Source organism: Mytilus edulis, chromosome 8, assembly GCF_963676685.1.
Source record: "Mytilus edulis chromosome 8, xbMytEdul2.2, whole genome shotgun sequence".
Lineage (NCBI taxonomy): Eukaryota > Metazoa > Mollusca > Bivalvia > Mytilida > Mytilidae > Mytilus > Mytilus edulis.
Window position 1 is genome coordinate 74,874,497 of NC_092351.1, and position 25,047 is coordinate 74,899,543.

Sequence of the window (25,047 nt, forward strand, 5' to 3'; positions counted from 1 at the left end):
GTTTTTGTTTGTGATCCGGATGTGTTATTGCTTAATCTATTTATGACTATTGAACAGCGGTATACTACTTTTACCCTCATGAACCACATCAACAAACGACAATTTTTAACAACAGGTTTCTAACTTATAACAGGTGCAGCGGGTTTAAATGTTTCAACAGGCACAAACCGTCACCCTAACCTGAAATATTTTTTTTTTAGTTTAAACATATTTATTTAGAGTGGATTGGGAAACAAGTTTTTGCAACTTATATTAATCCCTTTTCACTTTGCGGGTGCGAGTGCTGCCTTGTAGCGGCATTAGCCTACTCTTTTTCAAAATCTTCAAGGGTGTCTTTTAAGTGCAAGAGATATGGCTCTTTCTTAACACGGGTCAGCCATTTATCGTCCCCTACCGACGGACTATCATCGTTTCCTTAAGACCACACTCGCAAATGGTGTCAAAGGAGAGCCGAAAATTGAGTTCCTGAAATTTTCATCCCAAACGGAAATCGAACCAGGAATCTTTGTGTTAGTAGTCCGATGCACTAATCACTACACCACGGCTCTCTAAACCTGAAATAGTATATAACTTTAGACAGATATAATATTAAAAATAATTCAAATGGCTTAAATCAATAACATTAACAGATAAACAATCACGTGTTATCATACACTGAACAGATAAACTTCACATCCAAACACAAACACTAAAATTAATTTGAATATTTTGGTGATGTTCGTGTTGCAGAGCCTTTAGTTTTCTATGTTGTTGTGTTTTGTGTGCTATTTTTATGTTTGTCTTTTTATTTGTTAGTCATGGCGATGTCAGTTTATTTTTGACCTATGAGTTTGAATGTCCATCGGGTATATTTCGCCCCCTCTTTTAAACTTTCTGATTCACACAAAGCATATTTTAACCACATTCATGATTTCTCTACTAAAACTAAATGTGAGTTGTATTAACCTAAACGTGGTTAACAAACATAACCAAGAATAAATTGCCTGTACGATTCACCCGTTGTTGTACAGTGATTATATCGATGTCACGGCATGCAAACAACTTCCTCATTCTTGACAAAATGGCAACGAACGCACAGGTCTCGATACAACCAAAATGTATTCTTTGTGGACAAAATAATACTATTTACTATTGTTATGAATGTAAAAAAGCTTTGTGTAAACCATGTAGAACTAATAAACACGATTGTATTGCTGCAAACAAAAAACACATTGTTACGGATTTAAAATGTGTTGACCTCACTTCGTTAAAAAATATACCAAACTGCAAGGAACACAATACAGATTTTTCATTATATTGCACAAGTTGCAAAGTATTGATATGCCAAGAATGTGTGACAACTACACATAGTGGGGATACCTTTTCGACAATGAAAGACCGTGCGAAATTAATGAAAAAAGAAGCAGAAGTACATGTTGTTAAAATGAAAGAAGAATTAGCGAAATCGTCAACCATTATAAATGAAATTGAAAACAATCATTTACCAGAAATAGAAAATCAAGCAAAATATGTTGTGAAAGAGATCAAACTTGCTATAACAGAGGTAAACCAAGTTATAAATTCGAAAAGTGACATGAAAATAACTAACATTGAGGGTTTCAAACATTTGGAGGAAGAACGGCTGAAAATAGACTTAGCCAATAGAAAACATATTCATAACAGATGTTTAGAGGTGAAATCTTCTTTTGAAAAATTAATTGAAGAAAAACATGCATTAACGTTACTCACGGCATATACAAACTTGAAGGGCAAAATTGTAGATTTTGAAGATCTTGATCAAGGACCAAATAAATGCAAACCACCATCACACTTCGACAGGAATTTATTTGTAGAAGATCTCATAGACGGCATAACCAGTCAATTCGAAAAGAGGTAGTATATTAATTTGTTCCATTCTAAAACAAGGTTTATTCCCCTTGTTGGTTAGAGGTGGAACCATTCCCCTTTAACGAGCATTGTAATTTGAAATTTTATATTGGAGAAAAAACGTACAAAACTTCCTTCATCGTCCTTAGATTTCGACAGACTACTTACGAGGCTATAATAACTTTTAATGATCCCTTTAACAAATATTAAAATAAATGCATAAACAAATAAATAAATAAAATTGTACATGAATGAAAAAACCCAACTGATTACCACAATGCATCATATAAAATATACAGGTTTTTGGCAAGCTAAAAAAACCATGCACATGTATAGAATTTGTATGACTAACTGTAAAAACAGTTGCCTATTTTGCAAGCGACTCTATGGGTCATTTTCTGGGACACGCGGCATAAGTTCAACAGTGAGAAAAATTTTAAGGTTTAAAATAACCAATTGGCAATAGACATTATCAAAGGAAAGAAAGACTAATAGTATAAGGTCATACTTCTCTATTAAGCAACCGTGACTAAAATATTTAAATCAATATCAAAATTTATTTAAAATACCATTCATAACTGATTTAATCATTTGTTCACTGACACGATGTTTTATTGATTTTATTACAATTATTATTAATTTGATTAATGATGTATACATGTACAGCTGTATAGTTGACAAATTATGTATGAAAATGAGGGATATTTGGAATATTTTTGTTAGATTGCGGAACAATTTTCGGTTTAAAAGTAAAAACCAAAACAGATAAAGAGTGTCATATAAGTAAATCATTATAAATAGATTTAGACACATTTATTCTAAAACCAGTTGTTGTTATGATACGGGTTATGTTCTTCCCATATATTTTATTAGGGTACAATAATTAACCCCTAACGGGGGGATTGTGCTTAATATTCATACGATGCAGATATAATCTTTCAATCAGTCTGGAGCTGGCATGTCAGTAACTGCTAGTATTCCTTTGTTCATTTATGTATCATTGTCATTTTGTTTAATTTCTTTTGTTACCATTCTGACATCAGACTCAGATTTCTTTTAAACTGAGTTTTACTGTGCGTATTTGTTGTGTGTTTGGTTTTTTTTCTATTTTTGTTTCAGGTATCGGGGGGGGGGGGAGGGTTGCGATATCAAAAAACATTTTTAACCCCGCCGCATTTTTGTGCCTGTCCCAAGTTAGGAGAGTATGAACCTTTGTTAGTATTGTATGATTTTTAATTTAAGTTTCTTTTATATATTTCGGAGTTACATAATTATGACGTCCATTATCACTGAACTATAGTGTACATTTTTGTTTAGGGACCATTTGAAGCACACGTTTGGGTTCGGAGGTGGATGTTGTCTGCTTATAAGTGGAGAGAAAACGATGTGACAAAAAAGAAAACAGAAAGAAAACATCACTGTGAAACACAACCCATAACTGGGTGTCTTTGGAGGGTAAACATATCTTGCCCACACATTGCCCCCGTCTGGTGTCTCACCAAATTAAAAAAAAATCGTTGATAAATCCCAGGCAGTGATGTACGATGAAAAAAGTATCGGATAGTAGTTTCGGTAATTGTTTGTAATATTGTCCGGGATTATCTTTCGCCAAGACAAAGCAGGGAAGACTTCAATGATTTATGTATATGTATATATATATAACCAATGTCATATTCCTAAAATTTTTATTTCTTTCAGTGATTCTGCACAGATCAAACCATACCACTTCTACAAAGATCAACTACCAAGGTTAATAAAAGAAAACGAGAGGTATGATACAATTAAGACTGATCATCTAAAGATAGAATGGTAACTAAATTTGTTATAGTTAATGTTCTAACGACAGAACAACGATCGATCTACCCTTGTCTTTAAGGTATTTCACAAATAGAAAAAAAAGTTCTTGAAAGCTTCTTCAAAACATAAAAGAGATACAATTTGATCTTTTCTAAAAATTAACTGAGTGCTTCGTAGTATCATAAATTACGTCAATATGAAGTAATAACTAATCAAGTTGGGAAGACCCATACAACACTTTTTTAACACTTATCAACTTAATATGTTTATCCTGGCCAAAATAAACAAAATACTATTTTATTGTAGGCAATATAACATGAGCTATAGCATAAGGCAACAAATCATAAGATATATTTGTTCAGTGATAGTTTCAAGATGATATGAATGTTGAATTAATTCTAAATTGTTGGTCTTATGAGAGGCATAACTCATCAATCATGTACAGTTGTATGCAATTTCGATTCATAGCAGGCTTTGAATTAACTTGTTACTAAATATATGAAGGCAACTGTAGTATACCTCCTGGTTAAATATCACCAAAAAGATATGTGCGAAAACCATCAAAAATCTATTCAACGTTTTATGAAGTGAACTCATATAAAGAAAGCCATTTGATTTTTGCCTACACTCTGGATTCATTTTTTTTTGGGGTAACAATTTTTGCAGTTTGCTGAAAACTTCCATTTTCGTTGATAATTGATTTCGTGGTTTTGTGAATATCTTTATACAAAGCCTATTACACATATATTATTCGTTTACTATTTGAATTTTTGGATCAGCTGTAGCCGCAAAACCCACGAAAATTGGTATCCAACGAATAAAAATGTATCCACAGTAGTTACTTAAGGAATGACTGTAATATGTTTTCTGTCTATGAAGAAAAAACATAAAAAAATATGATGTACACTGAACAACCCGCGTGCTTACACTTTTTTGATGTAATATCAAATAGACAGAAAAAATATTACAGTCATTCCTTAAAATTTGATTCTAAATTCCATTTTAAACCGGAGGAAATCATGAAAAAACGTTGGTGATGTCATTGTCACATGACAAAATTTTGTCTATGAGCTGATAGACAAAACACTGTCAGCCGATCAGAAAACGCGTTTCGTTCAAAATCAAATTACTTTCAAATAAACACAATTTATTTTCAGGTTAAAGCTTTCTGAAAAACAATCCAAGGAGATTTTGGAACAGATCGACGAAGAAATGAAGAGCTTGAAAGACACAACAAAAATACTGATAACAAACACAGAATCTTTACATGATCTTTTAAGTGATATGGGAAACAAGTAGGTACCCAATTTGTATTATATAAGCCATCTGGTATATCAAATGAGGGTCAGGAAGTGGTAAAAACTATGTAAAATATTACTGTCTATTTTTGAAACTTTTATAATCAAACAATCACTTTTTAGTTTTGTCTATAATTGTGGATTGAATGTTTGTAGTTAGAAAATTCTGGCTACGGTGATTGTCCTTCTTATTACGATGTACTCGTCTGGGCTTCCTTATGAAATATATTTATTTATGGTGCATGCAATAATATTACTAGAATTTCACTACAACCTATGGATGAGTTGTATAGAGTAAATAAGAGTCCGATCATCACAGTAATACACTACTTTATATTTCAGAAATAATTCATGGGGGCTTGAAGATATCGTTATTTTACCACGGGTTGGCCCTTTATGACAAATATTTTACCCTGAGCGATAGCGAGGGTTAAAATATCGGCATTAAGGGACAACCCGTGGTAAAATCTAGATATATTCAAGCCCCCATGAATTATTTCGATTCTAAAAGGACAAATACGGCAATTTTTTTGGATCGAAGCGCTCTAGGTGGAGGCCGTTATTTGCCGTTTCCATAAATTAACGCACTTTTAGATTGGCGTAAAAGAACGGAGCAAACAGAATAAGTGACATGCATAAACTATTCACAAAACTTATATTTAGATAGATGTTGATGAATTTTAATGATAACCTACTTATATGTCTTCTATGTATATAAAAATGGTCTTATACCACATTTTAGCATCGTTTGTTTACGTTTCCTTGTTGTGATGATTTTCGGTATCAAAAGCGTGTATTTCCCCGTAAAATGCTCAAACTATAACGTCATCATTCTATGACGACGGGTACTTCACTCATAAAAAACATATGACGTGGGAGTACGATCGGAACAACCAATGCAATATATTTATATTTTACAACGGATGTGTACTCAAAGCGTTTGAAGGACGTCATGTTAGAATATCTTACAATTGTATATCAAAAGAACCCGAGATTGTTTTTTTTTAAATTAGTAAAGTAATAAAAGTAGAAAAAAGTCGAAAGTCGAAAGTATATGTAAAAACAAACATATAAGCAGAGTTGCACTATAAAATGCTATTGTCCAGATAGAAGTGTAACTAGCATAGATTTTTGTTCTTTAATATTTTTGGACTGACATCTGAAATTTCAAACCTGTAGATCAATTAATTTTTTTTTTTATAAAATGAAACAAATATGTTCTGAAACATCATGATAATAGTTTGAAAATGACATACCTTGCTTTTTTTTAAGGTTGAAGCTTTCCGAACAACAATCCAAACAATTATTAGAAAAGAAAGAACAAGAATTAAAGACATTGGAGGACACTCATGAAGTAACGAAAGCAGAAAACGAGACTCTTCATGATCTGTTAAATGATATAGAAAGACAGTAAGCAACCGTTAATAAGTTTTAAATGCTAAGCAAAAAAAGAATGGGTAAACCTCAAAACTTTCATTATACTACATTAAACCAAATGATCAGAATAAGAAAAGCGTATTCATGTTTGAATTATTAGATTCGTATTGATCGTATGTTTTATCATGAACATAGGTGATTATCTGTGCCTTATGACAATGCTAGTTTTTACCTTCTAAGGTATACTTTAAGTTTGACTGTCCCTCTGGTATCTTTCGTCCCTCTTTCAAGTGGGGTTTCTTAATAATAATATCTTACTTTATCCATGGCAATTATAACGAAAGGTATGGTATCAAATATGCCAGTTCCGTAGAGTGGAATACGTTATAGATAATAATATTTTTTAAAAGAAATGTTGGAGTATTTGTATTTTCACGCTAAAAAAAGTCTTAAAATAAATTTTCTAAGTTCAATTTGCAGTAGATGTTCTTATTGATTTCTTGCTTAACCAATGTGGTCATGTATGTCAGTATCGAAGCGCTGATTTCTCAGCCTATATACAATTATACTTAGTTTGCAATAAGAGGTTGTTTTACAGGTTAAGGCTTTCTGAAAAACAATCCGAAGACGTTTTAGAAAGAAAAGACAAAGAAATAAAGAGATTGGAAGACACTAATAAAGTGTTGAAAGTGGAAAAAGAGTCTTTACAAGATCAATTGAGTGATATACAAAGCAGGTATGCAACCTTTAAAAATATTAAAGGTGAAGTGATAACCAATAAATAAACTTGTCATAGACACTAGGATTAATATTTTGTATTTGCGTCAGACGGGCATTTCTTTTTTGTTAGTAGCTGAACAGCATTGAGAACCAACATTTCCGAAAACTGTTGCCAAAAAACAACTATGGTAATCCATTTTTGAGGTAGAAAAGCCTTAGTATTTCAAAACTGCAATGTTTTGTGAACAGTTAATTAATAATTATGACCATATAAATGATATAACATGTATATGGCATATACCCCAAACTTTTATAATATAATATTTAATAAAATAGTCAGAATCAATAAGATTCAATTTTAAGTGAGAGTTTGTCAGATTGACTTTTGATCGTATAATTAGTTTTTTTTTACATTTGTAATTTACTGTTGCCTTCTTTTACCAAACACAAAATCCCTTAAGAATAATAGCCAAATCCCGCTTATGTCGATTTTGAAAAGGTTTTCTTAATTATATCTTAACTCATTAATTGAAAATTTAGAACGGTATGGGATCAAGTAATAAAATGTATATCAATACCGAAGCACTGATTACTAAGCTGATGAAAAAGCTGATACATGTATCAAAGTAAAATAGTTTGCTGTTTTCTTTTAGGTTAAAGCTTTCTGGAAACCAATACAAAGACGTTTTAGAAGAAAAAGAAATAGAACTTAAGAGATTGGAAGACAGGTATGTAGTGATGAAAGCAGAAAAAAGTCTCTACAAGATCTACTAAATGATACAAAAAGCCAGAAAGCAACGATAGGCAATCTGTGTCTAAAACCAAATATATTTCATAATAATTATAGTACATTTACTCCAATATTCAGAGTCAATAACGTTTTATCCTAGATTTATGAAACTTTACATACAAATCGCTCAAAATGTGCAATTGTGCCATTGCTATCATTTAATCATTTAATGGTTTTATAAGTTTACCGTAGACAATAGTTATCACAGGTAACAGGATTATAACTTGGTACACGCTTTTGAAATTTTAGGTCCTCAATGCTCCTCAGGTTTGTACTTGTTTGGCTTTATAACTATTTTAATCTGAGCGTCACTGATGATTCTTATGTAGACGAAACGCATGTCTCTCGTATTGAATTATAATCATTGTACCTTTGATAACTATTGTTCCTATTTTCATAATTGGGAAATTAGCAGTTTTTAAAAAAAAATATTACCCAATGTGGTATCTACATGTGTATTTTGTGTAATCTACAACTCATGTACAGTTTTAACTCAGATTCCATGACAATTAACATAAACATAACATTCTTAAATTTATAACAGAATTGGTTCACATGCTGTTTTCCATATTTGTAAAGAGGATTTGATATTTTGGTCATCAAATTTAGAACAAGAGTAAACTATGGTTTCAGTTACTCATATCTTTAGTGTTGTATTTTGTGCTGAGCTATTGCTGTGTTTGCAAATTTGTCTTAGTTTAATTTTTACCCCTGGTGTAGATTTGCTGCCATTAAAAATACATTTGCCATATCAATTTGAAGATGTCAAAGTCACGTAACAAAAAAATTAGCTTAACTAGTCCCATAAAAGCCTGATCACTAAAATTGTATGCTAGAATTTAAGCTACATAGATTGAAAATTGTGATCAAATTTGATTTTTCCCTCATGTTTTTAAGTTATTTATCTAACATACATAGTCATTGCATATAATACCTATCAATGTTACCTAGTATGAGTCAAATGAAAGTCCAAAGGACATATTTCACCTTGCTTAAATGTGGACATTGATTTAACAGAGCAACATAACATAAAACTATACAAATATGTGGCAACAGGCTATACTCATCAGATGACACAAAGCTTTCCACAACTTACCACAAATTCGAAACAAGAACTACCCAAATGACTTAAGGAGGTTTGCTACTCAGTTTCAAAATACATCACACAAGTATATATTGATAGAGGATTAATAAAAGGAACCATAAAAGCCAAAAAAATAAATATATAGGTCAATGTGCTTATTTTTGAGATATAAGCCATTGAAATTTTGGCGGGAAAATGTTCTCTCTTAATTTTTCAAAGCTTTATCATTGAGAAGTTTCCCTCGGTTTTGGTTTGTTACCCGGATTTGTTTTTTTTTCTATCGATTTATGAGTTTTGAACATCGGTATACAATGCCTTTATTTCTGTTCTCAAAAATATATAAAAAAAAAATAACAAAGATTTTATAACCCTGGCCGTTTTTGGCACAACTTTTTTGAACTTTTGGTCCTCGATTCTGTTCAACTTTATACTTGTTTCGGCTTTCAAACTTTTGTATATGGGCGTCACTAGTAAGTCTTATGTGGACAAAATGCACTTCTGGCGTAATCAAATTTTAAACTTGTTGCCTTTTGTTTGCTAATATTCGTGTGTTTGTTTGTCAATTATGTTCTCCTATTTATTTATATTGTAGTCCTGTAATGTTGTGTTGTCATTTTAATGTTATATTTCACATGACCATCACAGAGGGAGGTTTGGCATGCCACAAAACCAGGTTCAACCCACCATTTTTTCCTTTAAAAATGTCCTGTACCAAGTCAGAAATATGGACATTCTTATATTATAGTTCGTTTCTGAGTGTGTTACATTTTAACGTTGTGTTTCCGTTGTGTCGTTTGTTTTCTCTTATTTTTTAGTGTGAATTCAAATTACTATAAGACGTGTCATGGTACTCATTTATCTCAAATTCATGTATTTGGTTTTGATGTTATATTTGTTATTCTCATTTTGTCTATTGCTTAGTCCGTTTCTGTGTGTGTTACATTTTAATGTTGTGTCGTTGTTCTCCTCTTATATTTAATGCGTTTCCCGCAATTTTAGTTTGTTACCCCGATTTTGTTTTTTGTCCATGGATTTATGAGTTTTGAACAGCGGTATACTACTGTTAAAATTGAGAATGGAAATGGGGAATGTGTCAAAGAGACAACAACCCGACAATAGAAAAACTGTTGCCTTTATTTATAAGACTTTTACAGATGACTTATAATTATTCATGTAAAAGATTTATAAAACGAAAAATGAGGGTCAATGGGCAAATATTGTTAAGGCATTCAAATGGATAAAACCCTAAAATTCCGAAATTCGGACAAATATCCCAAAACATGGCAAACGAATACACTTAAGACACAAAGTATCATTTATTTTTAGATTCAAGATTTCTGAAACAGAATCCAAAGAAAAAGAGAGAAACAGATTAGAAGACAATCAAAACTTATTAGAAGCAGAAAAACAATCTTTACAAGATCTGTTAAATAAAAGGGACAACAAGTAAGTGTCATTTTAGATATGTCACGTGCATAATATACATGATAGCAAAACAAGTAAGCAAACATTTAGATATTTTACTTACTAAGTGAAAACAGTTATGTCCATTTAAAATACACAGTAATATATTTGTTATACGTTTACTAAAATTTGCGAAATCGAGTAGTTTTTAATTTAAGTAGGAATTACTGTATGTATGGCTCATGTCTGGAATGTTTTATGGAGTGCTGCTTTAATGTATGTTCTTTTTTTCAACCTCTGGTCATGTTTCTGTCTATCGTAATTTTGCACACCGAACAACAAGCTATAAAGGGCCCCAAAATTACTAGTGTAAAACCACCCAAACGGAAAAACCAACGGTCTAATCTATTTAAAAAACGAGAAACGAAAAACACGTATAAATTACATAAACAAACGACAACTACTGTACATCAGATTCCTGACTTAGGACAGGTGCAAACATTTGCAGCGGGATTAAACGTTTAAATGGTACCAAACCTTATCCCTTTTTCTGAATCAATAGCATTACATCACAACATAGAAAAACACACGATAAAATATCCATTGGAAGGCATATTATCCTCTAAGAACTGAAACACTGAGATGATGAACTAGCTGTTATACACTATTTATGAAGTTTCGTTTTTGTCTGTAAGGTTACGTCATATCGTGTGTAGTTTGGTTTTTGTATTTTCGGTACATTTCACATATGCCTCATATTTTGTTTTTTTACTTAATTAAAAAAATTGAGGATAAAACATTGTGTTTAACTTATTATGACGTCGTCATAACATTAATTTTGAATATCCTTTTTTGACCACCATAATTATGACAATTATTTCTAGAATTGCATGTATTCTGAAAGTAACTGTGATTTTTTTTTATCTCGTTTCATATAATTGTAGAAATTTCAAATTAACATTGAAAATATGTCACTTTTTGTGATTTTCTTTGCTGTCGTTAATCAATTCAAGATGTCCGGTGATATTTTGCGGCTTACATGTTGTAATGTACTATCATATTATTTATTCATGTGTTTCTCTGTGCTGAGTTTTCTTTCGCTCGTTTGTACTGTATCCCTTTCACGTAGTGTTTTCATTTTAGCGGTTTTCTATAATTTTGCTTTATAAGCGGGAGCCATAAAACCAGGTTCAACCACCATTTTTCTTAAAATTCCCTCTACCAAGTATAGAATATTGCACTTGTTATCAATTATTCCGTGTGTTACCCGGATTAAATTCTCGTATTCGATTTATTACTTTTGAACAGCGGTATACTACCGTTGCCTTTATTTATGCAAATATGCTTATATTTTGTAATAAGAGGATGTTTTGTTTCAGATTTAAGCTTTCTGAAAAACAATTCAAACAAATTTTAGAAGAAAATGGAAAAGAAATAAAGAGATTGCAAGACACTCATATAGTGATGAAGGCAGAAAAACGGTCTTTGCAAGATTTGTTAAATGATATAAAAAGCCAGTAAGCAACAGTTTTGACATGTTAAGCACTAAAAGAAAACAAAGATGTATCTTATATATTCTTTCATAATATATTACATGTACTTTTTTGATATTTAAAATTGAGAATGGAAATAGGGAATATGTTAAAGAGACAGCAACCTGACCAAAGAGCAGATAACAGCCGAAGGTCACCAATGGGTCTTCAACGCATCGAAAACATCCAGCACGCGGAGGTGTTCCTCAGCTGGCCTCCAAAAAAATGTGTACTAGTTCAGTGAAATGGACGTCATACTAAAATCCGAAATATATAAATGAACTTGAAATTAAATATTCTACAAGACAAACAAAGGATAGAGGCCCCTGACTTGGGACAGGCATTACCATGTCGTGTGAGATGTCAACCCTCCAACTATACCTCTAGCTAATGCTACCAACGGGTCTTCAACGCAGCGAGAAAATCTCGCTAATGTTATCTTATATTGCAAAACATATGAAATGTATCAGTTAGTTACAAAAACTGGGTTCAAGAACATACCATTAAATTTAAGGTAAGTCTGTTAAATAGTTGTTTCGCTGGCAATCTCCGAAAGTTATATTAAAATAAAATAAAATAATTGCTAAGATTTGAGTTAAGCATCTAAAATTTTGTCTTTTCATAAACCGTATTACCTTAAACATAAACTTATTGTGGAAACATTCATTTATAACCATTTTTGTTTACATAATGCAGAAATAAATTATCACAATAATGACAATTAGAAATAACAAAACTACAAAATCAATTTCATATTAATTTCCGGTATATATTGTACTTCTGATCAAATTAATTTCAAAAACATAGTAACAAAACTAACCCTATTAATTTTTCATAAACTCTCCATTTTGATTATGATTTAATTTGGAATAACTAAAAGACTATGGTACGTTGTACAATGTATTTATTGTTCTGTATTATTTAAAAACCAACAATTATTTTCATTTAGAATGATATTAGATTGATATATCATTTTGAAAAAAAATGTTTCAAAATAAATATTCCAAATTTATGGCGTGTTTTAAAAAAAAATATAAAGTCATATGTATCTTTCATTTCTCTCTTCATTCTGCTTTTCAGACTAGAAAAAGAGAAACTTAAGTCAAAAGAGTGGTATGTATGATTATTTTCCTAATGTAATTTCACTTTTTTCAGATGGAATTAAACTACTCATCAATTTTATATATTTTTATTAACAGTAGAAATCTGCTTATAATATTATATTAGGTTAACTATAATGCATGTTAGTCAGAGTTTTTAAAAGAGAGACGATGACACCAAAGGCCCATTCAAGCGCATAAGTAAAAAATGAACTGACCATGCCATGGATGAAAGAAGAAATACACAAACAAATAAAAATATTAAACAAAACAACATACAAAACAAAAGACTGGTCAATACAAACCCCATCAAAACTGGATGCTCTTAGGTGCTCCGGAAAGGGAAGCAAATCTTACTTCTCTTGTTCCCTGTCGTGTTGCCTATATATTTCGTATTCATAACAGTGATTTGTACTCTACATAAAGAGGACATTAAGCACAATTAAACTTTTGTTTAGAACACTATCTTGAATAAACCGAATACGCCAGGGCTAAAAAGAAAAAGACAAACAGACAAACGAGAGTACACAAAACTCGTCTTTCAAATCTAAATACTAAGCAACACGAACCAAAAACTTAATAATGATATATTATGTCAGTACCAAATCCCCGATTACTGATCTGATGCAAAATCTATATCGGATTAGAATTTTAAACTAGAGACTGTATTTGCTTCAGGGTAAAACTTTCCGAAATACATTCCAAAGAAATTTTAGAAAAGAAAGAAAGACAGTTTAAGAGATTGGAAGCTGAGAAAGAGTCTTTACAGTACATTGTAAATGATTTAAATTCACAGTAAGTTATCATTTACTTATAATTGAGAATTGAAATGGCGAATGTGTCAAAGAGGCAACAATCCAATCAAAAGGCAGATAGAAATCACAAACAGAGGTGCTCCTCAGCTGTCCCCTCAATAAAAGTGTGTACTAGTTCTGTTAAAATAGACTTCACACTAACCTTCAAAACATATAAAGGAACCAAAACTGAAATAACGACTTCATTAATAAAAAAAAACCCAAAAATGTGTATGACTATAATGTTTACAGCGATTTTGCTAAGTAAAGGCAATAGTAGTATACCACTGTTCGAATTTTCATAAATCGATTGAGGAAAAAACAAATCCAGGTTACAAATTAAACTAAAGGAAACACATCAAGTATAAGAGCACAACAGAAACCCAACACTTAAATGCAACACACACAGATTTGAACTATAATATAACAATGACCATTTTCTTGACTTGGTTTTAACAAATGGTTGTTTGAACCTGGTTTTATGGCTAGCCAAAGCTTGCACTTTTTTGGCGATGTTAGATACAACACTAAAATTACACCATTAGATGACAGGAATACAGCACAAATACAAGAACATCAGGACAGAGAATTACGCAAATAAACAATACATTGTAGTACATTTTGACACCGAAACAACAGAAACACTACATTGAACTAAAAAGTGTGCACTTTTGAAAACATTAACCAGAATTCATTCGATTCAAAAACGGTGAATATGAATTAACGTTTTTCATTAGGTACAGTTTTGACAACATAGTTTTTTTTTACAACAATCCATAATTTGAGTAAATTCCCTATTGAAAAAATGAATCGAATAATTAATAAAAGACAACAATGTATGTTATTTTTTAATTCTTAAGCAATCAAATATACTTGGTTGTTGTCTCTTTGACACATTCCCCGTTTCCATTCTCAATTTAATTGGTTCAATGATTTTAATATTAATCATGTTTCCATTAATTTTATCCTTATGAATGTAAGGTGATTTCATTTTAATTATATTTATTGCATTAGAATTTATCATTCGTTTTTTTAGATTAGAAAAAGATAAACACAAGCAACAAGGACGAGTAAGTAATTTTTGATCCAAATATGAGAATACACTTAATTGACAATAAAAAGAACTTTTGTCGGGCTGGTAAGGTCTTCAAAGGTTATACCAACGCTTTAGATTTTGAATATTTTGTAGTGTCAAATATTGTTGGAATGCGAGTCTTGTGCAGTAAAGTTGGCATCGTTTATATATAGATAAAAATGTTCTTTTTTCAATATTTTTAATATTGACCATTTATATTTTACTTTGTCTACCTCCGGTATTATCTCACTGATGAAATACAACAGTTTTCTTTAGTTGCTATTTTACAATGTACAAATCACACTGTTTGATACTGGGGATGTGTATCATAGAAAGAACAGAAGGAATAAATTATCATCTCATACCTAATATTATATGTTATTCAGGTCTCAGACAGGGTATATAGGTGTCATACCACTAATTACTCCCTCAAATTTAGAACGTATGTGAAAGTAGGCCTACTCGGACAAAAAATAGTGCATTTGATGTCATTGTTCACCTAAACTAACCAACAAATTTGCAGAAAAGAAACTTTTGTTGAAAGAGAAATATAGTAAGACCATTTTGAGCCAAATTTTACCTGTCTAGGAGTCTGCGTGTAAAATTGAGGATTAATGCGCTCCATGGTATACTAATTTAAGATTTCCAGAAAACCAGGGGTTATTTTTAGTGGTACCTCCTTTCGGGAGGTCTCTTCTTTCTTATATGATTTTGAATGCATGTTGAAAATACGCATTCAGAAAGGTGAGACAGGTACAATTCAGGATATACCTAGTTTCTATGAAGTTAAACTTAAGGTAAAATATTTAGAAAGCTGTGAAAATTGGACTAGTTTGAATCTCTGTCTATTTTTGTAATTTATTCTTACATACTTTTGATTTTCGAACCCTGTATGCGTTCATTGCCTATGTAAATTTTAAAATTGTTTATAATCCTGGTACTTTTGATAACTATTGTATGCACATGTAACGACAAATTTATGTGACGTATATAATTTTTCTGACGTCAGACACTCAAATCAATCCATGTGTTCGTAGATAGTAGATGTTTTTGTGTCCTGTTAAATTGTTCCTTTTAAAACTGTTATACGATGACGACTGATGTACCCATATTTTGACGATTTTATTAATTGTGACTGTTTATTTAACGCATCATGTAAATGTAGCGGAATTTGATGAGACTGTTATTAAAGTGAGAGGGTTAGCGCTATAGAACCAGGTTTAATCCACCATTTTCTACATGTGAAAAGGCCTGTACCAAGTCAGGAATATGACAGTTCTTGTCCATTCGTTTTTGATGCGTTTTGTTTTTTGATTTTGCCATGTGATTATGGACTTTCCAAATTGATTTTCCTCTGAGTTCAGTATTTTTGTGATTTTACTTTTTGCAAAATTTGGTTGAACAGATAGGGACTTTTAATTGGTGGTATGACACCTATATACTGTGACATTCCCGGCTTGGAGTTTATATCCCCTGAGCCGAAGGCGAAGGGGATATAAGCCCTAAGCCGGGAATGTCACAGTATATACCCTTTCTGAGACCTGAATTACACATATATTACGGATTACCCCTGACTTAATGTTATTTTCCAGTGCAGGATTTGTTGACAACACATATATAAGTTGAAAAACACAACCTGATATGTTCGGCGTACGCGAAGGATTTTCTAATTTGCTGTGAACGTAATTTTATCGTGTATATAATAATTTATAATAACACTTTCAACATTAAATTTAAGTATTAAAAGTGTTAATTGCGTGATTTTGTATCAAAAATGAATTATTGACTGAAGCAAGTCATTATTTTCCCTCTGTGAGCCTCTGACAGACTGATATCTTTTGACTACGTCACATGGTAACCGGTGTTATGATGACGTTTATGAGGTTCCAATTGGGGATAAAAACGTCGTATATACCCCGGCAGTTTCCTGAATGTATACTGACATCTCTGTGTTGTTATCAAATCACAAGCCTCGACACATTTGTAATCCGTAACATAAATCATTACATTGTAAATCTTTGGATATCAAATATTTTAGCCACAAGCATCACTGACATGTATTGTCGAAATACGCATCTGGTGCAGAAAAATTGGTACCGTTAATGTTATTGTGCATGTAATCTGATGCAATAAATAATGACAAAAATATATTTCAATCAGGAAACTTCTTAAAACATGGATGTCATTTGAAAGAAATATGAACAATTGATCCTTCTTAATTCGACTTCAACAGAAACAATGGTATCTACAAGGATGAAATTATCGAATACAAGAAAACAACATTCATACTCAATCGGATGCATATTTGCATCAAATTAAAATTACTACATTAAATAGTTATGATTCAAAACATTGTAGAATTTTTATAGTTCTCAAAATTGCATACAGAATAAACTTGCGAGGAAACATGAAAAATGTTTTGTCTTGAAAAAAGGGATGTTGCTGCGGGAACATCTTGTACAATCTAAACCCTAAGATTTTGAGGCACAAGGTTTATAGAAAAATTCAACAATTCGTCAATTTTAATTGAGCTTATATAAACTGCTTTTTTTAATTAGTACGATTTACTAGTCAACTGCTAGAAATTAAAGTTTTGCGTTAAATAAACAAAGAAAACTCAAAAACATTGTTATTGGTTTTATTTTGTGACATTTTTTTTGGATGTCATTTGGACAAGTTGTGGTTGAACTGCATATCCTTGATTAATTTCAACATCGTTCAAACTAGACACGATGTAAAGATAGGCATATTGTGTATACACCTATCTATCTAAAGAGGTCTTATACTCATTACGCAATTGAACTATATCAATAACGTTATCCCTTGAAATTCCGTTGTCGTAAAGCTCAACGAAGTATTCGTTTCTAAACACCAGCCGCAGCGGACATACAGCTAGCATTATTCTTACGTTCTTACGTAGGTCCCAAAATTGATTTTTATTCTCTTATTTCAGTTCCATAAAACAACCAAATAGATAAGGATCAAATCTCAGATTCATCTGACGAAGGATTTTGACCACTTTTTAAACACTTAAGTGTCTATTTCATTTGATTAAATTGATTTAAGTGAAAATTTTTAACTAATTTAGTCATTAAAAACGTTCCGAATCAAGCTTAAATATGAAAAATCTACCAAATATACCAACAAAAATGTCATTTTTCAGATAGTTTTTGTCAAAAATGAAAATTGCCGCATCCGTGTTCATCCTTAACCTTTATATGTGTTATGTATTATCATTAATTACAACTTACATTTCAATATTTAGGATGAACACGAATGCGGCCACTTTCGTTTTACACGGAAACCGTCTAAAATTTAACTAAAATGCTAGAATTATGAAGATTTCAGTAATTTAGCATGACTTGCTAGTACCCGATATATATGTGCATTGTATTGTAAAAAACCCAGCCCATATTAATGTAGCCGAACCATTTTACTGTCTATTAAATAACTTAAAGTTTACATATTAACAATTTTGTAAAACTGCTATATTTTGGGGCCAAAAAGGGGTCTTACTGGACCTACACCTTTGACATTTGTGTTATACTGTTATACTATACTGTTAACATACATGTTATCTTAGTAATTATAGTACATTTATAAGTACCGAAATGTTATTATCTAAATGTATTTAATCTTCTTTTTTTTCAGAAAAAGTGAAGCTGAACCTTGATGGAAGAAAACAAAACATAAAAATCGGCGTCAAAAAAACATAAATAAATCTAAACTATCTTTTACAAATCCTCAGTTCAGCGTAGAACTTTGTATTCAAATTTTGATGAGACTGTGAAGACTAAGTAATTGGATTTAAACTATATGTTATTTCTTTCAAATTTATCTTTCACATATTAGACACATCCAATTACCGTGGGAAAAACCTTTTGATTTTGAACTGATTATTTGTATTTCTTTCGCCTTATTCTTTTCTTGCTCTGTATTGTTGTTTGAAAAGAAGTCTCTAGTTTGCACGCATTTGAATCTGACACTGCCTGACTGGACAATTTACTGTGAAAGAGATATTTTCCCGATCACTGTTTTTCTTGCGCAAACTACTTCTGTGCAAAAGTCACAAATTACGCAAATATAATTACCAAATTGCTCGTTATATTCTCAAATGGTCAAGAATAATGTTAAAAAACTGGCAATATTCATTTTTAACGATAAAATACGTTACAAGAAAATAGGTTTTGAAAGTACATAAACTTAAGAGATACAAGAATGATTTACCGACTGTACTGCATTTTAGTTTATGACACTCTCTCTTTGGCAAAAAAGATAAAAAAGGATCACACAACCACGTAAAAGTTTTCCCCTTTTCATAAAAGAATTATTACAAACAGAAAAGTGTTTAATTAATTAGTTAGTATATAGATAAAGGAAGATGTGGAGTGAGTGCCAATGAGAAAACTCTTCATCCAAATAACAAATTATAAAAGTTAACCATTAAAGGTCAATGTACGGCCTTCAACACGGAGCCGTGGCTCACACCGAACAACAAGCTATAAAGGGCCCAAAAAATACTAGTGTAAAACAATTCAAACGGGAAAACCAACGGTCTAATCTATATAAAAAAACAAGAAACGAGAAACACGTATACATTACATAAACAAATCTCAACTACTGTACATCAGATTCCTGATTTAGGACAGGTGCAAACATTTACAGTGGGATTCAACGTTTTAATGGTACCAAACTTTCTCACTTTTCTAAAACAGTAGCATAACATTATAATCTATATAAAGAAACGAAAAACGAGAAACACGTATAAATTACATAAACAAACGACAGTTACTGTACATCAGATTCCTGACTTAAGACAGGTGCAAACATTTGTAGCGGGATTAAACGTTTTAATGGTATCAAACCTTCTCCCGTTTTCGTAAACAATAGCATAACATCACAACATAGAAAAACATAAAATAAAATATCAATTGACAGGCTTAACTCAATTAAAAAAAAAACACGTAAATCTATACACTATGAACGAATAAATTTGATGTGCGATATCTGAATGCAAATGCACAGGTAATAAAATATTAGAGACAAACATTCAAGGCCAAAAACCAAACAAACAAGTCCAATCAAATCCATGGCAAGACACCACTGCGAAATATTTAACCCTTTGTAAATAATCACTTAAAAAAACACGGTTTTGATAATACAGATAAATCTTGAAGTTTATACAAATGTACTAAGAAGAAGTGAAAATAAGAAGATATTACAAATAATCAAAGCTTGTATATAGACAAGATCCAGATGAATATGAAATAATACAAAATTTAAAAGAAAATACGATTTGAGAGTGCTCGGAGTTACTGACAGCTAGTTAAAAGCCAAAAACAATTAATAATAAAAAATCATGTATCAGAGACTAAAATCAATTAAAACACTTCCCAGGGATTTAGTAATTTAACGTCATTAACAGTCAGAGAAGACATGACGTTTGCAATGCAAAAAATAAACGTATCGACAGGTAGTATGATAGTGAGGAGCGACTTCTAAAGAGGTAAAAAATTAACGTGTCTTTGTCTTTATACATCCCACCTCAAAAGAAGATACAATTTATTAATGTTTTAATTTGGTTATGACAAAATCGATATAAGTGCCAATGTAAACTATATTCATAGATCTACATGTAATAACAATATTGGTACGATAACCCTTACTTATAAGCTTGTTTTAAGGTTCGATAAGTTTACATGGATCACATAGTGATTTCCTCGCTTTAAATACAATATTACCATACAATTTAGGATGTGAACTATCATTTTTTAATACGTTTTCTACAGGTACAGCCAAATTTACTAATCAAATATTTGTATCAGAATTCAGTAAAAGTTTTAAGTAATGTATGGTATCGAAATCCCTGACACAACAATTTCCCAGTGATGCATTGATTATGTTCGTTAAAATCCATGTCACCAGAACACACACGGGCAAACAGAACGAGCTGGGATATATAACACCATATGATGAAGCGAAAGGCACATCGTCGGCAAAAAAGGAAAATTAACAATAGGAAATGAAAAATGATCTCTTTTGTCATTAATTTAAGTATGAAGTTTTCCGTTTCAAATTGAAATGTCTAAATCTTGAAAAAGACAACTGCTGCTGTGTATGTTAGATTTAGTTAAAGTAAGTTCTTTTTGGTATAATTCGGAAGTATATTTAGAGAACTGTGGATTATTCAACGAAAAAATATCATCCAGATAACTTTAACGGTAGTATTTTCGAATGTACCAACCAAATATAACAATGATGGGTCTTTACTGAGCTTGGTCATAAACTGAGATTCATGGCAATATAGAAATAAATCTACTATTAAAGGGACACAGTTAGTGCCCATAGGAATACCTACTACCTGACGATACACTTCATCGCCGAAACGTACATAAATGTTAACTTGCAAAAAATTTAAAGCTTCAATCATATCCTCACATTTCCAGTAAGTGTATCTAGCATACTTTCCTTTTTCGTTGCAGAAAAGGGCTTTTCATGTTTAACCCCGCCACATTATATATGTATGTACCTGTCCCAAGTCAGGAGCCTGTAATTTAGTGGTTGTCGTTTGATTATGTGTTACATATTTGTTTTTCGTTCATTTGTTTACATAAATAAGGCCGTTAGTTTTCCCGTTTGAATTGTTTAACATTGTCTTATCGGGGCCTTTAATAGCTGACTATGCGGTATGTGTTTTGCTTAGTGTTGAAGGCCGTACGGTTACCTAAAGTTGTTAATGTTTGTGTCATTTTGATATTTTGTTGATATTTGTCTCATTGGCAATCATACCATATCATAATGTGTTGTTCTATATCAAAATATAGAGGCATTAAGCCATAAACAGAAGAGTCATTGAATATGCTAGACAAATTAATAAAATCAAACCCTCTATTTATATATTTAAATTCAAGAAAATGTCGTTCATGATTTTCGGGTTTATAAATACTAGGAAATAGCCTGTGATGACAACAGGCTGTAATAATACAGATGTATTCATAAAACGGGCAAAAAAAAAGGAATTTTATCACACTCCAGAAAAATAGCATATAATTTACTAATAGGTATCTGACCCAGTTTGCATAATACTTGATGTCTGACATTATTCTTTATTAAAGATAACAGATCTGTTTAATTTATACGATGTTTAATACGTTGATTACTGTATTTGTGTTTACCATGAGTATCTAATTAATAAGACATACATATAGATGTACAATTACAAGGAAACCTCCAGTTGAGTTATGTAGAACTGGAATATCCAAGGAAAACTATAAACTAATAATATGATCAATCCAGTTAAATTCTTTATCTTTTCACAAACAAATGAAACGCAATGCATTAATGGTAGGTTAATCTAAAATGATCGCAAAAGAATACCAAAAAGAGGAGCATTCAAATTCATAGATCGAAAATAACTGACAACGACATAGCTATAAAAAAGAAAAGTCAAACAGACACACTATATATATATATATATATAATTCAAACATAATTTCGTTTGAATTATTGCATTGATTTTAAATCTGAAGAATCTAAAACTATTCTGAAGAATTTTAAATTATTCTGAAGAATAGAAAATTATTCTGAAAAATCGAAAATTATTCAGATTTTATCTTTTAAAAATGTATCGATTTGCCGTGATGTTATTGTGATGTACGTAGAGTCATGTACTACCCTCAGAACTAAAAAACCCGAGAACACAGAGGTAGTTTACCCATGATAAGAACAGGACGCATAGACCACAATATTTATTTTCGGTCAACGTAGATTTGTTTCTCATGATTTAAGTTTTCGTTCACCTTATCATAAACAAATTCGTATCCAGTCATGTTGGAGTTTATATCTTACATACACTTTTGTCTGTGAATAGCAGTGTGCCATACGAATATTCTTGGACTTAAACAGTTAATAGTTTCAGGTAGATTTGTTTTGCTGTTTATTTACTGTGCACTGTATTGATTGTTGAAAGAGAAGATATACACATGGTTTATAGAAAACGTAAAACTGAATAATTTTGATAATGAAACATACCAAGGAGAAATATTTAGCACCGCCTGAAAAAAATGGACCTTAGACAAAAATCGAGATATCCCGTTGTACACTGTAAAAATAGTGTTTCGGATCTAAACATAATCCTAAATGCCAAATTTGTTCACAATTGGGAACCTGTTTAGGGCTAAACATGTTTAGGATTATGTGTATTTCCTAAACATGTTTAGAAAGTGTTTATTTCCTAAACACCATTTTTACAGTGTAGTCTTACAATAGTAACTGTAGACCTGAAATATTTTTTTAGATTAGTTTTCAACCTTTGAAATTGAAAGAGGGAAGAAAGATACCAAAGGGACAGTCAAACTCATAAATCTAAAACAAACTGACAACGCCATGGCTAAAAATGAAAAAGACAAACAGAAAAACAATAGTACACATGACACAACATAGAAAACTAAAGAATAAACAACACGAACCCCACCAAAAACTAGGGGTGATCTCGGGTGCTCCGGAAGGGTAAGCAGATCCTGCTCCACATGCGGCACCCGTCGTGTTGCTTATGTGATTACAAATCCTGTAAATAGTCTAATTCGGTAGGTCAAATTCATGAAAGGGAAGGGGATTGTAGTTACGACGTAAGGAACATATCCCATATCATTTGTGAAACGGTTATTCCATAACGGTCAACCAACTCGTGATGGCGTGCGTAAAATTTACGAAGGGATGATTTCAACTTCACCATTTGGAACTCTTGGTTTAATAGCTTCCTAGTGAGCAGTAACCCTCTATCAAGAAAATCATGATAGGAAATGCAAGCACGGGAATATCGTATCAATTGGGAGATATATACCCCGTATGCAGGTGCTGCTGGAATGTTGCTACTTAGATATGGAAAGTTCACAATTGGAAAGCTGAAATCATCTCTTTTGTCGTAAAGTTTTATCTTCAACCGACCCTCATTGTCAATTTCTAGATGTAAGTCAAGATATGAAGCCGACTTAACTGTATCTGAAATAGTTTTCTTTTCTAAAATTTTCCCATTGATTTCTATAGTTTGAGTCTCCTAGGAGTTAAGGCGAAGACATACTATATCTTCTTCCTTTAGTGGATTTGCAAGTCATTTAGCATTTGTTGATTCTGAAAAGAAAATAGAAACAAGCATTGCCCCCCTTTTCACCGAAAAATAATTAAGATTTTTTTTTAATAATTTTATATATATTCCTTTAATCAAATAATACCAATTGCATGTGTGAATATACTTTTTTTCAATATTCCACGTGATTAGTTTTAAAAGTCACATACAATGCGTATGTCTTGCTAAAAATAATTACGCCTTACAGTGTATCAAACACACCCATACAGGTAACAAAATATGAGAGAGTATTTAAACTTTTGGAGATGACCCTATATATCATATAGTATTAATCTTCATCCAACACGAGCGCCAGCAGTACTGTCGACTTTTCTAACACGTATATTTAAACGTCCTTTAAAACAAATTGTTATCGTATTTTAATCTTTCATTCTTAACCGCATATCTCAGTTGTCACGATCTTTATAAGAAAGCAAGTTATTTCTTATTCAAGCTAATGTTCGTTTTTTATTGAGGTATGCCATTTTCAAATATCTTTAAAAGCTCATAAGGTTGAATCTTAGTCATTGTGAAAGTAAGTAAAATTTTATAAATTTTATTAGATTAACATAAATGTTACAACTTGAGTTGCAATAAGCATTTCCTTTTATACAATACATTTGATGATGTAAACATAAATGTTACAAGTTGAGTTGTAATATGCGTTTCCTTTTATACAATACATTTGATGATGTAAACATAAATGTTACAAGTTGAGTTGTAATATGCGTTTCCTTTTATACAATACATTTGATGATGTAAACATAAATGGTACAAGTTGAGTTGTAATATACGTTTCCTTTTATATAATTAATCCACAAAAGACCAAAATGACACAAACATTAACAACTATAGGTCACCGTACGGCCTTCAACAATGAACAAAGCCCAAACCGCATAGTCAGTTACAAAAGGCCCGATAAGACAATGTAAAACAGTTCAAACAAGAAAACTAACGGCCTTATTTATGTAAAAAAAATGAACGAAAAACACATATGTAACACATAAACAAACGGCAACCACTGAATTACAGGCTCTCGACTTGGGACAGGCACATTCATAAATAATGTGGCGGGGTGAAGCATGT

General features: G+C 31.5%; 1 protein-coding gene across 1 annotated transcript; it reads left to right on the forward strand.

The window, feature by feature from the left end:
* Positions 1-1,050: 1,050 nt before the first annotated feature.
* On the forward strand, positions 1,051-18,800 carry LOC139486262 (uncharacterized). The gene is made up of 12 exons (XM_071271059.1): positions 1,051-1,872; positions 3,565-3,636; positions 4,821-4,958; positions 6,234-6,371; positions 6,937-7,074; positions 7,712-7,786; positions 10,259-10,378; positions 11,716-11,853; positions 12,949-12,981; positions 13,647-13,763; positions 14,799-14,832; positions 18,489-18,800. Exons 1-12 carry the CDS (start codon positions 1,061-1,063, stop codon positions 18,495-18,497), a joined length of 1,824 nt encoding a protein of 607 aa, XP_071127160.1. The 5' UTR covers positions 1,051-1,060; the 3' UTR covers positions 18,498-18,800.
* Positions 18,801-25,047: the final 6,247 nt, after the last annotated feature.

Coding starts and splice junctions, on each gene's coding strand:
- LOC139486262 (XM_071271059.1), top strand. CDS start 1,061: ATGGCAACGAACGCACAGGTCTCGATACAACCAAAATGTATTCTTTGT. Junction 1,873..3,564: donor ACCAGTCAATTCGAAAAGAG/GTAGTATATTAA, acceptor TATTTCTTTCAG/TGATTCTGCACAGATCAAAC. Junction 7,787..10,258: donor CTTAAGAGATTGGAAGACAG/GTATGTAGTGAT, acceptor ATTTATTTTTAG/ATTCAAGATTTCTGAAACAG.